The following is a 17316-nucleotide window of genomic DNA, read 5'->3' on the forward strand; positions in this document are numbered from 1 at the left end:
CTACATTTAATTTATTAAAGATATAAAAAATAATTGATACTTTTTATTTGATAAAATAAGAGAATTTAAAATTGTGCTTAAATAAATACTGATCAATAAATGACGAAAAATATTATTAATACATTTTCACTATACTCTAACATAATTTCCTATGAAAACTATCTATTTATCAGTTCTTTTAACCCTTATGTGTAAGATAAATAGTACGGACATTTTGGGGTCTTGTTATTCTTGAAGGGTACATTTGTACAATTAGGCACTGGCACATGCAGTATAATTAAATAAGCAAAGAAATACTAGCATCAATCTAGACAAAGCTGAACAGCACATGATGTTACAACTGGATGTGCTAAAATCATATTCGAAGTCATGGTCATTTAATGAAGTGCCCCTTCTCTGTTTCTGAGATCTAGCTAAGAAACCCTCCACTCTCGAGTCCAAATTCTCCTCCCACCCAGAATGGATGCAAGGGCATCATCTTCTTCAATGTCCATGATTCTTTTCATTACAGCTATTGTGGCTGCAGCTTATTTTCATTCATCAGAAGCAGCTGTGTCAAAAGGATCTTTTGAGGACAATTTCAGCATAATGTGGTCTGAGGACCATTTTACTACCTCTAAAGATGGACAGATCTGGTATCTCTCACTAGACAAAGACACAGGTACCAAATGCATGGCACTAAAAATAGACTTTTGGTTGAACATGCATTGCGTATTATTGATTTGATTGGATAATTTGAACTGTTAGCATCAAATTTGAGATTTGAGGCTGTTTCTGAAGCTTTTACTGTTTGATAGGATGTGGGTTTCAAACAAAACAACGCTACAGATTCGGGTGGTTCAGTATGAAGCTGAAGTTGGTAGCAGGTGACTCTGCAGGTGTTGTGACAGCTTATTATGTAAGTGTGGTATAGTAATCTGAATTAGACAAAACAAAACTTACATGCAACTTCTTAGGTGTTCTTAGTGTTATTCTTTAATTAGAATTAGAGTATCGTTTGGGCAATCTATATTGTTTTTTTAAAGCCGATCTTAATTATACAATTTATTGAAGTAATACTTTAATTCTAATAGGAGAACAACATCAAATAACTGCTTCAATGTTTTATCCATATATATATATATTGTTTATTTTTTCATGAGTTTCCTTCCATGTTTCTATGATTCAATGGTGATGAGTGAGGAATTTTTGCAGATGTGCTCAGAAAATGGTGCAGGGCCGGAGAGGGATGAGCTTGATTTTGAGTTTTTGGGAAACAGAACTGGGGAGCCTTATTTGATTCAGACTAATGTGTACAAGAATGGGACTGGAGGGCGTGAGATGAGGCATATGCTATGGTTTGACCCCACAGAGGACTACCACACTTATTCCATTCTCTGGAACAACCACCAGATAGTGTTAGTTCCATCTCATCCTACCAGTTGCTGCTATAACCTGTGTTCTTATCACCCAAAAAAGTGTTTATGTTCTTCAAAACGTTTTTGCAAATACTATCCTTTATGCTGTTGTCGGTTTAAAGCTTCTCTTCTCAAAAGTCAAAAGTAGTACAGGACGTGTTTGTGAGGTTGAAAAAACGAATATGTTCCAGTAGGACCCTTACCGGGGTGGCCCTAGTGTTATAATTGCTGCTAGATTAAGATTTAGATAATGCACATATGATAAATCATGTGGACAGTACTAAGAAGGATTCAAGGAAAGAGGGCTTTTCTTAAAAGGACTACAAATTTCAAGGGTAAAAAAGGATGCTACTACTTAAAATGGGATTTTAAGCTTTGTCCTTGTAACCACTTTGGGCAATTGGTATATGTTATTCTTGATGCATGATATGCAGTATTTCACTTTTACAATAATTATTTTTAAAAATCATTCTAATTATGATTTTTGACTAATTGACTATATAATTTGTTTTAACAATGACAACTAATCTGGTAATTTTAATGTAAAATGAAACTCAAATAGCAAACTTAAAAATATTCATATCTAGCTTATGTATTTCTTTCTAAGATGAGGTGAATGGAACGTTGCTGACTGAATGATGCAATTAATTCTGAACAGGTTTTTTGTGGATAGAGTTCCAGTGAGGGTGTTCAAGAACAATGGGGAACCAAACAACTTCTTCCCGAATGAGAAGCCCATGTACTTGTTCTCCAGCATATGGAATGCAGATGAGTGGGCCACAAGAGGTGGGCTTGAGAAGACAAACTGGAAATTAGCCCCATTTGTGTCATCCTACAAGGACTTCAGTGTGGATGGTTGCCAGTGGGAAGACCCATACCCTGCCTGTGTCTCAACCACAACCAAAAATTGGTGGGATCAGTATGATGCTTGGCACCTTTCTGATGATCAGAAAAAGGATTATGCTTGGGTTCAGAGGAACCTTGTTATCTATGACTACTGCCAGGATTCTGCACGTTATCCAACTACCCCAGAGGAGTGTTCATTGAGTCCATGGGATTAATATGTCTAGGGGAAAAAAAAAATCCTTATTCTTTTAAATCTCTCTTTTTTGCCTTATAATTTTTTAGTTACCATGAGAATGAGAATAATGTGCAGTTTTGTATGTCGTAAGTTTTTTAAAGTTTGGCAATTAATTATATATTGAAACATTTATTTAATTCGTTACCCATTCCAAATCTCCATTGTCCCCCACCCCCAGCTTATCCCTCCTTTTGAACACTATCTATTTGCTCAAAACTATAAAAACATGATTGGAGAAATGCATCAACTAGTATTATAACCTTACAAAATCTCACGAACAAACGGTGATAAATGTTATCCACAGATGAGTTATTTTACACTTCCAAGATGTTTCTTCACTTTTAGGATTATGATTTAAGGCTTCTTAAGTCACATGTTGCCTCTCCAAGATTCTGAATGAAAAAGTTCGTCAACTCGTTGTCACTTCCTCCATTCTAGAGTAACTATTTCGCATTGTCACAACTTGACTAGATATCTCATATAGTTTTATTCATCAGGGATATCTCATAATTTAAAAATTTGTCTATTTTTTAAAAATAACTTCTCCATATATTAATAATAAACTTTCTTAATTCAATCAATAATATTTTTCTATTCATCATCAATGACATATTGTATAACATAAGGATGTATTTATATCAATATTATTTGTTTTAAAATATATGCTCTAAAAATATACTTTAATTTTAATTTCATATTTTCAAATTTTATTATTTAATCATAATTATTATTAAATTTATATGACATCAATAAATAATTTTTATAATATTTGAATTTCATTAATATCTTAATGAAAAGTTGACCTTTTAAGAAAAAAAATAGTTCATTAGTCTATATTAGGTATAAATTGGTAAATAAAAAATTATTAAAAATATTTTGAAGTATATTATAAATTATGATCGAAATACATTAATAAAATTTTATTATTATTTTTCTATATTTTTAATCACTTCTGTTAAAAACTTATCAAGGAAAATTTATGTCATTTAAAATGAATGTAATTTATATGTCTTGTTAGTGTAAACATTTCTTATACAAATATTTAATAAGAATTTATCATACTATCACAACATAATATTGAATAGAATAATATGATTATAGAATAAAATCCAATTGAATAATGTGTAAAAAATAATGAGAGTGTATATAAATTAAATTCTTAAAATATACTAATATGTATATTGGAAAAGGATAATTTTGTCAATTCGGGGTTAAAAAGGTTCGAATCTTTCAATAAACGGTGAATTGCGAGATTAAACGACACGACTGAGGCGAAAGGGTCATAGGGTACTGTTGTGGTTAGGGATTCGAATTTTGATTATCGAATCGCAAAATTCTGAATCAATCAATCAGTAATTAGAGCCATTAACGACTGCAATGGTCTGCGAGAAGTGTGAGTTTCGTGTCCTTCTCTTCAATTCATACTTCTCGTTCTGTATCTCTCTGTCGGTGATTTAATCGTTTTTTCATTTGAATTTGAATTTGTTTTGCAGGTGAGAAGAAATTATCGAAGGTGATAGTACCAGACAAATGGAAAGAAGGGGCCAGCAATACTACCGAGGGTGGTGGCCGCAAGATCAACGAGAACAAGCTTCTCTCCAAGAAAAACAGGTCCTTTTAACTTAATCTCTAGCTTTACATACTTTGATAATTTCTTTTTTTCTTAATTTTAAAATTGGGTATAAGAATTAAGAAGCATAACTTGGCTCTGTCACCTGTGTATTTTATAATTAGCTGATAACATGTTAAAGCGATCATTTCTAGTTCCATAGCAGAGCCTTTGGAATGTAAATGACTTGACAGTTGACACTTGCTTGATATAACAGAGATTTTGGAAAAAAATAATGTCTCTTTGCATTGTGGAAATTTATTTTCATGCTGTTCTTTATTTTCACTTTTGAATCTCAATAATATTATTTATTTCAACATATATTTCATTTACGTTGAAGTAGCACTCCTCCCTTGAGAGGCGGAGTGATCTTCTAAGGAATTGGCCTGGGTTGAACTTCTTAGGATGAGACTCACCTTTGGATCAATAAGGCTTTTGAATTTTTTATGTTTGTATATATGACCTTATGAGGTGCTATGCGTATGTGCTCTCTCTGAGTTGGAGATATTTGTCTCAAGGTTCCCTGCACAATTATGTCACTGCATACTTGGTTTGATGGTTACAATATGATACTACCTTTTTCATTTGTTTTTGTGGCAATGCATTGTTACATATAGGTTTGTACTAATGGCTGCATGGTATGAGACTATGAGTTGAGAAATAAGCCTAATGTTATTAGGTGGTAGTTAGTGAAAGGGAGGTAGTTGGGTATTTTGATTAAGTATTCAATTGACTTTTTACTATCAGGAGGATCTGATTCTGCAAGTTAATTTGCTTTATGCTGATACAGGTTTGGATTTTAAACACAATTACATCTGTTATTACAATGCATTCTATATCATGGCCAATATTCTGTTATATAAGTGTTGGCATCCCTCTCTTTCACTTCACCCTGGTCACTTTCCCTCTTCACAGTTACCCCCTACAATTTGGTTTTGTTTCAAACTTCATGTTTTTAGTCATTTTCTACTTTTACATTTAAAACTGGATATCTTTATTTTGATCAATGCGGCTCCTGGAAAATATTTTTAATATAGCAAGTGGTGCAGATTTCAAAACTGTTCCAACACGTGGGCTGGTCTATCATAGGTTCTTGTATTCCATATCTGGTTATAATGTGTGTGAGCTTAGTATTGGACTTATAAATGATGCTCAATACTATAATCACTGTTTTCTAGGCTTGCACTTCATACCAATTGATAATGATTATAAGTACAGTTGTTTTTTCATGGCTTAATATCTGTCCCAAAGCTTGCTTAGAATGAGTGACATTCTGGAATAAAGCCATTTCCATCCAAAGTATATAAATAAGTACCCTCAAATGAGGGACATGCTCTGTTATGTGACAGAAAACAGAATCAAAAAATAAAGAAGAACAAGTCTCTGGTGTTGATTAACACCAAAACACCTCTGCCATAACACAGGTAGAATTCCAATACCTCAAAGAAAGTGACCCCTTAATATGTCAGTGTCACAAATCCTAACTAACTTCCCCCATAGTCATATTTGGATCTGTGACAACATTAGAAGGTTCATGTTGTTTATGCCCAACAAATGTCTCCAATTCTTTTGGGCTAACATTTTCCTTTTTGTGAATCTGTATGCATTTAGAGTTGCACTTATAGATGATTCTTGATAGCATCAATTTTTTATCCAATATTCTATCATGCCTTTGCTGCTTGTGTCACATGTTCCGTTTCCTCCTTCTTTAATTTTGTCATTTGTTCCACTATGTATGTTTCGTCATTAACTGTCTGTGAAGAGTATTTTTAAATTGATTGTTTGCAGATGGACCCCTTACGGAAACACTAAGTGCACCATTTGCAAGCAGCAAGTGCACCAGAATGCTAAGTACTGCCACACCTGTGCTTACTCTAAAGGTGTTATTTCCATGTTGAGATCTTTTTGCATTTGCTACCATACATATTATTTTTGGTACACTAATTAAATGTGTTCTATCATGAAAGTGCATGACTAAATTTCTGATGTGTTCTATATGGCAGGAGTTTGTGCAATGTGTGGAAAGCAAGTTCTTGATACCAAGTTTTACAAACAAAGCAATGTGTAGTGGATACTTGTGTTGTATTGCGTGCTGTATCTTCTTTTAGATGCATAATAGCATTACCTTTCTTTCTATTTGTCTAGTTGATCCTATTGCTAACAATGTAACTGAAGCTGTATAAAGAAGAAATACAGTGAGGGATTTTCTGTTATCTGTCTTTTGCAATGTACTCTTGCATGTTTATTCTAGATCAAAAACATATGCCATGGCGTGAAAATTCCGGTTCCATTAAGTTGTTATGATGCTGTTGGATTGAGTAACGTGCTAAAATTCTCATTCCAACATGCTCTATGGTCCAATTTGAATAAGCTTTTCAACAAATATTTATGGAAGAAGAAAATAAGGTTGATAAAATGAATAAAACTTTGGTCATAAATTAAAATTAACTTGTGCAGCATTTTGTCTTTTTTACAAGTTTTTTCGTCTAACTTCTAGAAAAACTAAAGTGTCTATAAGTTGGATTGATCTTATAGATGTTTGATTTATTTTACCTGTATTTATTTCCTACGAGTACTTGAAAAATTTATTCAAACTAGGTTTATACCTAATGCCTTGCGTAAGATAGCAAACTTGGATGATTCGGTGCTTGGTTTGTGCTTCTGATTGTCCCCTCAAAGAGGTTGTTCGTTGAATTCATGTCAAGTATTAAACAAACGTTTTCCTGCATCAAGTTTCGCCGGAAGGATAGTTAGATAACCCCAAAATTGAATTAGCACTAGCGGCTTATTTGTGCATCGTATGCTGAAGAAATGGGCTCCCAAGTAATAATAGACCATCTTCCTCTTAGAGAATGTAGCACTCATAAATAATATTTTTTTAATATATACTAAAAAGTGGTTTACATAAGATTTATTTATTGGAGCAATTTACCAAAATAAAAAAAATAGTAAAACGATGTTTTATGATGAAATCATTTAATATTTCCTAGTTTTTTTCTCACAACATTGTACAACTCCTTTAATTAAAAAATTAAAAAAAAATCACTTTTCTTCTAAAATTCTCCATCCAGACATACCTACAAGAAGCTTGTGTTAGTAAGATTAGTAATGTAAGTATTATAGATTCTTAGACAAGTGTAGAGAATTGCTCTATAAAAGAAAATAAAAGAGCGGGTTGTAACAAAATTTTACATTTACAGAAAATATTTCCTCTGCTAATATCAAGGGTGGGTATTTTATTTTATTTTTCTATCAACACACCCTTTACAATCTGTTTCAAAGTCCACATTTTGCATTCCCGCATATAGAAAAAACTGAATCGCCAACAGCAACCCTAACGCCTCTCCCTCCATAACAGGCATGCATGGTTTCACAACATCAATTCTGGCAACAATAAGATGCCCGAATGCATAAACCAAAAACTGTGCAGTTTTGAATATGATTGAGAGATGCATCAACGTTACATTTTAACCTTCCAATGGCCGGTGGACTCCAAGAATCATTCATCTCCATCAATTCTGCAACCTGTCTAAATTTATTTGCTAGTTGTGCACGAACCCAATCTTGATAAAACATGTCATCTCTGCTGATCACGATGGCGGAATCCGTGATAGTCCCTCCTCAAACAGCATCATAGTGACATCTCCAAGCACTCTCCAGAGAGTTATAGCTACTCTACATTGTTGATAAGATTCAATAGAAAGCATGAGTTTGAAGAAGAATTCTATCAACTTCTGCTGCTCAACCCCAACTTCTGCCAGCATTCCATGATCCTCGGGCAAACTGTAAGCACGTGAAATGTATTTTCAATGCCACCCTCGCACAAAGAGAACAAAGAGCACGTTAAGGGACAGGTTACTCCACGATCTCAAGCTTGTCTCTTGTTGGAAGAGAAGCTCTACACGCACGCCAACACAACAATTTAACTCTGGGAGGAACCTTTTATTAATCCATATAATTACAAAATTAATGATGATAAAAAGGGTATAGAGTATTACTATTCTGTTTTGTTTTTTCGACGAATCAGATACAACTTGAAATGAGTTTTATACACAAGTAAAATGGAGAAACATGTGAGTAGACCACTTTTTTTCGTTGTAATCAAATTTATATCGGAGCAGAAAAATATCACTTGGTAATGACATTTGTTTCATGTATAAACCTGCGTTGTTATTTGTAAAAATGGGATTTTAACCCGATCGCTTTTGTTTTTATCTGTTAAACGGATCCGATTCTGATTAATTTGGGGTCCAGTATTGGAGCAGAAAAATACCACTGAATAGTGTTTTTATTTTTTGGTATTTGGTAATCAAATTTATATTGGAGCAGAAAAATATCACTGAATAACTTGTTTTTTCTTTTTGGTATTTTTTGGGGTCCAGTATACAAAAACTTGCACAAAAATTAGGGATTAGTATGGCATTACATCTTTTAATGATTTTCAAGTTATTATTGATTAGGAATTTTTTATGTGGATCTGTGTGGGGATCATCTCAATGTGCTTTCTGTAAGACAAGGACTACCTGAAGCAGAAAGATTGCATAACTAAAATTGATTAGGAATTTTTATGTGGACCTGTGTGGATCATCTAAATGTGCATTCCGCAAGCCAATTAATGTTCCAACTGAAGCAGATTGCTTACATAATTTATATACGATACCAAATATGCTTCACGAGCATAATTTTTAAGTTGCTACCTCTTGGTAAGGGGCAGCTAATTGAAACTAGGGATCATGATCTCCGTTTGTTCAAAAATCCTTTGGTGTGTTTTCAAAATATCACTTTAGAATCTAATCCAAGAGTTCTCCCTACCTAATAAATATCTTTAACCTATAATACCAAAATCTAATAATTCGTGGGATGATCACCATCCTTCACACAACTCATCCCTGCTTTTCCTCCGTGATAAGCATGAAGAATAAAAAACCCACTAATATACGCCAATTCACTGGATTGAGAACAAAATTCAAACACAATATGCCAGCATACAGTTGATAATTATATATCAGCTCCACAAATTGATAACAAACAGTAGTAACATTAATGGGACAATAGAGTTCAACACAAACCAAACTTATTTTCAAAGGTCATTACAGACCCATTACACATCACATTTCTTCTTAAAATGTTTGGGAAAATCCAACATCGAACATCACACAGAAATCAGCTCCAGCTTAAAACCCCCCACGAAGACGCAACACCAAGTGCAGAGTTGACTCCTTCTGGATGTTGTAGTCAGCGAGGGTCCTTCCATCCTCTAGCTGTTTGCCAGCAAAAATAAGCCTCTGCTGGTCCGGTGGGATTCCTTCCTTGTCCTGGATCTTCGCCTTCACATTGTCAATGGTGTCGGAGCTCTCCACCTCGAGGGTAATAGTCTTACCCGTAAGGGTCTTGACGAAGATCTGCATACCACCACGAAGACGCAACACCAAGTGGAGAGTTGACTCCTTCTGGATGTTGTAGTCAGCAAGGGTACGTCCGTCCTCGAGCTGCTTGCCGGCGAAGATCAGCCTCTGCTGGTCTGGGGGGATACCCTCCTTGTCCTGGATCTTAGCCTTGACGTTGTCGATGGTGTCGGAGCTCTCGACTTCTAGGGTTATAGTCTTGCCGGTGAGGGTCTTAACGAAGATCTGCATGCCACCACGGAGACGGAGGACGAGGTGAAGGGTTGATTCCTTCTGGATGTTGTAGTCGGCGAGGGTGCGCCCGTCCTCAAGTTGCTTTCCGGCGAAGATGAGACGTTGCTGGTCTGGGGGGATTCCCTCCTTGTCCTGGATCTTGGCCTTGACGTTGTCAATGGTGTCAGAGCTTTCGACCTCTAGGGTTATGGTTTTGCCAGTGAGAGTCTTGACGAAGATCTGCATGCCACCACGGAGACGAAGGACAAGGTGAAGGGTTGACTCCTTCTGGATGTTGTAGTCGGCGAGGGTACGGCCGTCCTCGAGCTGCTTTCCGGCGAAGATGAGACGTTGCTGATCCGGGGGAATTCCTTCCTTGTCCTGGATCTTGGCCTTGACGTTGTCGATGGTGTCAGAGCTTTCCACCTCAAGGGTGATGGTCTTTCCGGTGAGGGTCTTGACGAAGATCTGCATCTGTAGAGTCAACAATCACAAGATAAATCAGAATCAAAATCCATCACGTAATTTCAAGAAGCAATTTCGTGAAAAAAAATCCTAATCTATGGCCACAGAATCAACAAATAAGGTAGTTGCTAAAGGACCTGAGCAATATCTCTTGAAATACCATACAGAATCAACGAATAAGGCTTTTATCAACGGATCTGAACAATTTCTTGAAAAACGACTGAAGTATCAACAAATAAGGCTGTTGTTTAACGGATCTGAAGTAGTTCATGAAAAAAACCTTAATCTACGACTACAGAATCAACAATTAAGGCTTGTTGTAAACGGATCTGAAAATCTTTATGAAAAAAACTCTAATTAGACCTAATTTACGGTTATAAAATCATCAATTAAGGACGTTCTTGCATTAATAAAAGCTGAATCTTCTGATTATGAAAATTTATAATCGATGAAACGATAGAAAACACAATCAAATCAACATCATGCTGATGTAGAACAAACAATAAAGAAGAAGAAAAAAAAACAGAAGAAATCTACGAACCTTGAAAGGAGAGGTAGGGAACTGCGCAAAGAGAATGAACTAATTTGATTGCAATTGAAGTGCGATTAGGGTCGAGGGGTGTGGGGGCATTTTATAGCATATGCGGTGGAACCGTTCTCCAATCATATTGTGACGCGTGCCCATGTATGGTGTGACTTGGTGTTTATGACACAGATGATATTTCGGGGAGTCCTTCGTAGTTGACGGTTTCGTAATCTTGACGGAGTCAGAGATGTACCTTCACCGCTTCACGCTTGGCTTTATCCGTTACCACGGCGTTATTAAATTGGGCCCGCACCCGTTGCAAGTTAGGACCACAGTGTCCATTACCTGAACGGTCGGCTGCTACCAGTATTTTACATTATTAAAATCTATGGAAAAGCTGTCACGCTAGATTTTTTTTTTTTTTTTTATGGATAAGAAAAGACTAATAGGAAAGCTTTCTTACTCCACTAAAGTCTTTAATAATTATTTTTTCAATTTTCAAATAAAATCATAATCATCCCACTAAATTCTTTCTCATTTGTTTTTCACTTTGTAAGATATTCTTCCGTAGATTTTTATAAGTAATTCTTTAAGATACATAGCATAATAAATTGTATACTTTTAGTTACAGTCTATATAAAATTAGTCATTTAAAAAATATAGCCTTAATGATTTTTTTAAAATGAAGTTATTTTTTTCTAATTTTTCTTTCTTATTTATTATCGAATGATTTTTTCTACTAATCGTTTAGGGAAGAGTTTTATTTTTCTAATGACGAGATGTGTTAAATGATGCAACTTGAAGGCGACATATTTTTTACCAATAAAATAAAACTAAAAGATAGCTTGTTGACAAAAACAATAATTGATGTTAAAGAAAACGTAAGGGCAATGGGTATCATCTAATTGTTGGACAAGTTGTCTTCTAAGGCTAGGTAAGCTTTTGTTTTTTATTAGCTGAAATATTTATTTAATTGTTCTATAAATAAATTTTTTAAAATGATTTTTAATGTTTTTAAATATTATTTAAAATAATTTTTTTAAAATTTTAACATTTTAGTTTTTAATTATTTTTTATCTTATTTAAATTAATTATAATTTATTATTTTCTACCATTTTATACTTTCCAATTAATTTTATCAAAGCATTAATACCATCTGGTATTTTGTCACTGCTTCGTATGATTGTTTATTAAATTTTAGCTTCTTTCACATTGGAGATGCTGGGCGGTGTGAGTTACAGCATGGTGTGAAGTTAAGGTGGTTTGATTATGGAACCCGAAGGTGTTGGTGCAAGGTGGATAAAATTGCTTGCCAGGAGATACATAAAATGATTTACAAAATGAAATAAAGAATAAATAAATAGTCAAGATCAAATTTAAATCAAGGATTAGAATTATTTTTCCGTACATGATGTAACCGCAATCACATTGGATTAATACTATAATTTAATAATTAGTAAGGACTAACTGAAAATTTTGGAATTTCTGCTTATTAATTTATTTTAAGAGCGTGAATACCTTTTTCTTTCATTTTTGCGTAAATTTAATGAAAAAAAAAAAACAAGCAAGCGCAATATATCAATTTTTATTGATCCTCATCTAAATCCTAAAGTTCTTGAGCCCAATTAAAAAACTTACTGGAGAACCAAGGCCCAAACGAATATTTGCTTTTAGGACAATGAGGAAGCCTAAGCCCCTAACCATGTTAGCCCGTATGCATATATATAGTTTTTTAAATTGAGATTTTAGTTTTTCAATTTGTTCATATTTCAATTTTTTGAGGGCTATTCATTTTCCGTCAGCAAGTCTTTCTAAAAAAAGTTTCATTTATTTATTTTTATTGCTCAAATTAATCTATATTAAACCTATTTTAATCCTTCATTTGAGGTTAATTTTAAGAAGTTTTTAACTGGTGCCAAACAACTCAACTCATCATAGACAATAATAACTTGTTACATATTCAAGGATCATGTTGGTTAAGTGTTTAAAGTTTGGAGTGTTAAAAAAAAATAAAAAAGATACATGAGAATTGGATTACTCTTATTTTAAATTCTGAAAACTGTTGTGAAATATATAAAATAACTTATTAGTTTCATACTTTTTTATTTTTCTTTTTCCTAATTTTGAAAACTGTTGTGAAATATATTTACATGAGAATTGGATTACTCTTATTTCAAATTTCTGATTGAAATTAAATATGACCGGAAAGGTTGCTGTGTTTCTATTGTCGAAGTTCAGCTAGCTAAGCTGTATATTACTCATGACTCATACAGCTCTAAATTCTTATTCCTTAATATGCAACAACTAACTAACTTCCCCGCTAAGTTCGTTACCGGATGCACAACTATGGATCGGTGATAATGATGCATGCATGGGTATTTCTCCTTGGTGCTGTTGGCGTAACCCACATGCATTTATTTGGCTCCTCGTGTTGGTGTAATCCTTTGGTGTATCCCGCCAACACTGATGACAGAATAATCTCTATCTTCTCCTTCGAGTTCACCGGCAACACCGTCAGCTTCAACACCACCAGCTGCGGCGGAGGTTTTAAGTACACGTCGACCTCATTGTAGGGAAAATCGAAAACCGGGCAATCTTTGAGCAACTGTTCGTCGAGCAATTCGACTTGCGTTTTGTGCGTTTGCAACACAACCCTCTCCACTGGCACGGGATACATTTCTTTGCACGCGCACGCAGGCACTTTCGCTTCCAGCACGATTGTCGTCCACTCCGTTGTCGGTGGTGCCAACGACTCACCAACCGTCTTCTTCTTCTCTGATCATTGTCTTCTCCACGTCTACCTCGGCGGCAACTCATCCATGCATGACAGTCACTACTATTCACTAGTGATGAGAGAATGAATGCAAATTGAGAAACGGTTAAGTTGTAACTGTATCTAATTAATGTGACCCAAAATGTAGAAAATAATTGAGAAACGGTTTATTTAATTTACATAATAATAATCTCAGTTAATCTCAGGTTCGTATTTCCACCTTGTGTAAAAAAGATAACTAAGCAATGTAGGGAAAGAGAAAAAAAAAAAAAAGACTTATCAAGATGTAAAATAAATATAAAAATTTAACGTATCATAATAGAGTAATATATTTTCTACTTAAAAGTTGCATGAGTCATTACAATATAAATCGAGTATTGTTTTCAAAATTACTGTTAATATAAAATTTTATTAAAAAAACAATATATATATATATATATATATATATATATATATATATATATCCAATTTTTATATTTAATGAATATGAAAATAAAATATTGCATTTATAAAAGAGCAATAACATATTTAATTACGATGTAGTCAAATATCTAAGTATTGGATCAAATTAATTGATAAGCTAGTTAATTAAAATAATTTATAAACTCTCTGAATACTTCATCAAATACACTTAATTATAGTAGTAACTTTAATAATTTTAATATGAATTCACTATTAGTATATACATAAATAAATGTAACTATAAATGATTTGATTGTTAAAAAATGTTAATTCTAAATTAACTGTAGAAAATAATGTTTTAATACTTTTTAAATTGTATATATTTTGAGAGGAAAAAAAGATAGGAAAAGAAAAATAATATTACATGTAGTATTAAAAATGTCGAAATTTATATGTAAAAAATGCGAGACAACTTTGTATATATAAAATAAAATATCTTATGATCTCACACAGTTACACTGAACGTTTAATTCGTTTTAGTTGTAGTTATATAAAACAAAAGGGATCGACCACCCAGATATTAAACCAACTCAACATAAAAAAAGGGGGTGATAAAGTAAAGAACACATATAAGTATGATACAGAACACTTTTCAACGCTTTATTTGGAAGAAGAATGATTATAAAACGAAAGTAACTATGCTTGTATTTACAAAAGTTGTATTTAGAGATAGTTAAGCTCTGGTATTTATTTATACAACAACTAACAGTGTAGCCGTACTGGCTTGCTTGGGGCGCTTAACTATGCAAGACGAAGTAGCGGTATTTTCTATTTTCAGCAACATGAAGTAGTGGTATTGAATCAGTAACGTATCCAACAAAGACTCTGATGGAGTCACCGTCCCTAACTCCGTGCCACTCAAAGGTTTCTTGTTGATTCATCACCTCCTCCTTGTAAAGGAAAAAATAAGTGCCATATTGGGCAAGACGGAACATGAGCTTCTCTTCCAACTTCTTCATCTGGTTCTTCAACACCGACGACACATTATCCATGGGATTCACCTCTACCACTACATTCGCTAGGTTAGAGTGCAACGGCATCAGCACCACCATCTGCTTCCTAGACGCGCTACTACTGCCACGGGTCACCGGTACAGACCATTTCAAGAACACGTCTATATTAGGATTCCACATGCCTCCACGCGTTAAACCCGGATACAACACGATCCTATCCACCGCCACACCTTGCATGTCTTTCAGCGCAACAATCTTCTTTTTCAGCTTCCCAACGACGTCGTTCTCTGCCATTTCTATAGGGATACGATCTTTGGACTTTGGCAATTTCACGTTCACGGTCACTCTCGGTGGCCCCAGAGACGGAAGCTGTGGCGGCGGCATCTGTTGCATCGGCGTCACCTGCGTTGGCGATGGAAACTGCAGCTTTCCAAATCCAGACGGATCTTGATGATCTTGTGGGAGCGTTTTCAGATTCAATGACGGTGGAAACTCCGGCGTCCCGAACGTGGGTGTTGGCGCTGGCGGATTCTGAGCAACTGCATCAGTAATGAATCCATCAATGGTTTCAATGGTGTCACCCTGCCTAATTCCGTGAAACTGAAACGACTCTTCTTCACGCAGCACCTTCTGCTTGTGAACGAAGAAATAACCGCCATTTTCGGGAAGACGGAACCTGAACGCCTTGCGACATTCATTCAGCTCTTGCCTCAACGCCGCCACGTTATCCGCGGGATTCACTTTTATCAGAATCTTCATTCCTGTATGCATCGGCATCACAGTCACGGCCAGCTTCTGAGGTTTCACCACCACGTCGATCTCGTTATTCTCTGGAACCGAACAACAATCCTGCAGAACCTGATGGTTAAGCAATTCTACACGCGCGGAATGCGACTGCAACGCGATCCTCTCCACCGGAATACCTCGCAAGTTATCGAGCGCAAGTATCTTCTCTTTCAGCTTCCGAACGGTGTCTTCACACTCCATTTCTATAGGGATGCGATCTAGGATCGTAGGCACTTTCACTTTAAGCGTCATTCTCATCGGCGGCGGCATCAGCTCTTGAAACACATTTCTATTTGACGGCATCGGCATCACCTGCGTTGACGATCCAAACAACTGATCGCAGTAGTCTGCCAACGGATTCAGATGCGATGACGGTGGAAACTCCGGCGTCCCTAAAGGAAGTGGTGGCGGTGGCGGAGCAAGGTTTTGGAAATCGGGGGCGGTGACTAGGAGGTTAATGCGGTAACCGCGACGGAGTTGAGATCTGGAAAGTTGGAGATCGTCGGGAAGGATTTCGCCATGGAAGACGAAGGTTTGGTAGGAAACGGGAATGTGGTGAATCTTTTGCACCTTCTCTTTGACATGGAGGACTGTGTCAAAAGGACCAACTTCAATAGAGAACGAGTTCCCTCCCAGAACGTCAAGAATTACATCCATCTCAATCAATCATACACGATGAGCGAGAGTGACTCAGTGAATAACTGAATAACTGAATATTCATTTATATAGCTTCTTGAATGTTCTTGGCTTAATGCCCCAAGTCCAAACGGTTTCCGATACAACACTTTTGACTCACCAAATCGGATAAATGGTCTTTGTTCGTGCACCAAGTTTTGACTTGGGGGATAACTAATTAACCTTTATCCCTGTATTTGGCTGAGATTAGCCTCACCATTAAACATTAAAAAAATTACCATAAAAGCAACAAAGAAAATATTCTCTAATACTTAACTTTTTTTTTTTACTTTTAATTTCACCGTTATAGCTATATTTATAATCATTTTAATATATATTTACTAATAGTATTATGGTTTTTACATAAATAAATAGACGGTTATGTTGGAGTGATTTGAAAATAAATCATACCGATTTATATATTATTTAGTTATGTAATGTCGTATGGTTTATATCGTTGTCTTAGATAATTTAATTTATTTTTTTATTTTTTGCAATTAAATCCAATAATTTTTTTTATAAATTTGATATTTTTATTTGTAATTTAACATTTTATTAAAAGACTCTTTTATCTTTAATCTTATTAATTAAATTCCAATTTTTTTAATCTCCAATTTTCTAATCCTAAAATTCGTATCTTTCATTCTCTTTTTATTATATAACCAATATTAAATTAATAAAATATTATATAATCAAATAAAGTAAAATATTATCTTATCAATTTTAAATTAATCAATTGAAATTAAATATTACTTGATAAATTTTAAATTTATCTAAGCAAATAAAATGGTCTAGCTAGAAGAATGAAAGCTAGGAGTTTCACGATTAAAAGAGGAATTGAATTAAAAAGATTAGAGATAAAAGAGCCTTTCAATAATATATTAAATAAAAAATAAATATATCAGATTTATAAAAAAATCTTTAAAATTTAATTATAAAGAATAAAAATTAAACTAAATTATTTGATGTGA

General features: G+C 34.6%; 3 protein-coding genes across 5 annotated transcripts; 2 read left to right on the plus strand and 1 right to left on the minus strand.

The window, feature by feature from the left end:
* The first annotated feature begins 309 nt into the window (after nt 1–309).
* Nucleotides 310–2630, plus strand: LOC100790013 (LamG domain-containing protein). Its single transcript, NM_001254699.3, has 4 exons — nt 310–661; nt 798–898; nt 1195–1397; nt 2056–2630. The coding sequence occupies exons 1-4, from the start codon at nt 460–462 to the stop codon at nt 2456–2458; spliced, it is 909 nt and encodes a 302-aa protein (NP_001241628.1). The 5' UTR covers nt 310–459; the 3' UTR covers nt 2459–2630.
* Nucleotides 2631–3691: 1061 nt separating this feature from the next.
* On the plus strand, nt 3692–6300 carry LOC100792303 (cysteine-rich PDZ-binding protein). 2 transcript variants are annotated; one of them, XM_003536509.5, is made up of 4 exons: nt 3692–3871; nt 3972–4089; nt 5876–5967; nt 6091–6300. In XM_003536509.5, exons 1-4 carry the CDS (start codon nt 3856–3858, stop codon nt 6153–6155), a joined length of 291 nt encoding a protein of 96 aa, XP_003536557.1. In that variant the 5' UTR covers nt 3692–3855; the 3' UTR covers nt 6156–6300. The 2 variants fall into 2 exon arrangements, with proteins under 2 accessions (XP_003536557.1, XP_014618864.1); XM_014763378.2 differs by lacking the exon at nt 3692–3871 and adding an exon at nt 4835–4877 and having other exon boundaries at nt 3978–4089.
* A 2703-nt stretch (nt 6301–9003) lies between these two features.
* Nucleotides 9004–10835, minus strand: LOC100791065 (polyubiquitin). 2 transcript variants are annotated; one of them, NM_001369200.1, is made up of 2 exons: nt 10712–10835; nt 9004–10179 (listed from the first exon to the last, which is right to left on the minus strand). In NM_001369200.1, the coding sequence occupies exon 2, from the start codon at nt 10177–10179 to the stop codon at nt 9262–9264; it is 918 nt and encodes a 305-aa protein (NP_001356129.1). In that variant the 5' UTR covers nt 10712–10835; the 3' UTR covers nt 9004–9261. The 2 variants fall into 2 exon arrangements, with proteins under 2 accessions (NP_001356129.1, XP_040861513.1); XM_041005579.1 differs by having other exon boundaries at nt 9106–10179; nt 10308–10773.
* Between the last annotated feature and the right edge of the window lie 6481 nt (nt 10836–17316).

Source organism: Glycine max, chromosome 10, assembly GCF_000004515.6.
Source record: "Glycine max cultivar Williams 82 chromosome 10, Glycine_max_v4.0, whole genome shotgun sequence".
Classification (NCBI taxonomy): Eukaryota; Viridiplantae; Streptophyta; class Magnoliopsida; order Fabales; family Fabaceae; genus Glycine; species Glycine max.

Bases quoted from the DNA above. Each gene is read 5' to 3' on its own strand.
- LOC100790013 (NM_001254699.3), top strand. From the start codon at position 460: ATGGATGCAAGGGCATCATCTTCTTCAATGTCCATGATTCTTTTCATT. The intron at 662-797 runs GTACCAAATGCA...ACTGTTTGATAG, and splicing joins CTCACTAGACAAAGACACAG to GATGTGGGTTTCAAACAAAA. The intron at 899-1,194 runs GTAAGTGTGGTA...GAATTTTTGCAG, and splicing joins GTGTTGTGACAGCTTATTAT to ATGTGCTCAGAAAATGGTGC.
- LOC100792303 (XM_014763378.2), top strand. From the start codon at position 4,009: ATGGAAAGAAGGGGCCAGCAATACTACCGAGGGTGGTGGCCGCAAGAT. The intron at 4,090-4,834 runs GTCCTTTTAACT...TTTTACTATCAG, and splicing joins CTTCTCTCCAAGAAAAACAG to GAGGATCTGATTCTGCAAGT. The intron at 4,878-5,875 runs GTTTGGATTTTA...GATTGTTTGCAG, and splicing joins TTTGCTTTATGCTGATACAG to ATGGACCCCTTACGGAAACA.
- LOC100791065 (NM_001369200.1), bottom strand. From the start codon at position 10,179: ATGCAGATCTTCGTCAAGACCCTCACCGGAAAGACCATCACCCTTGAG.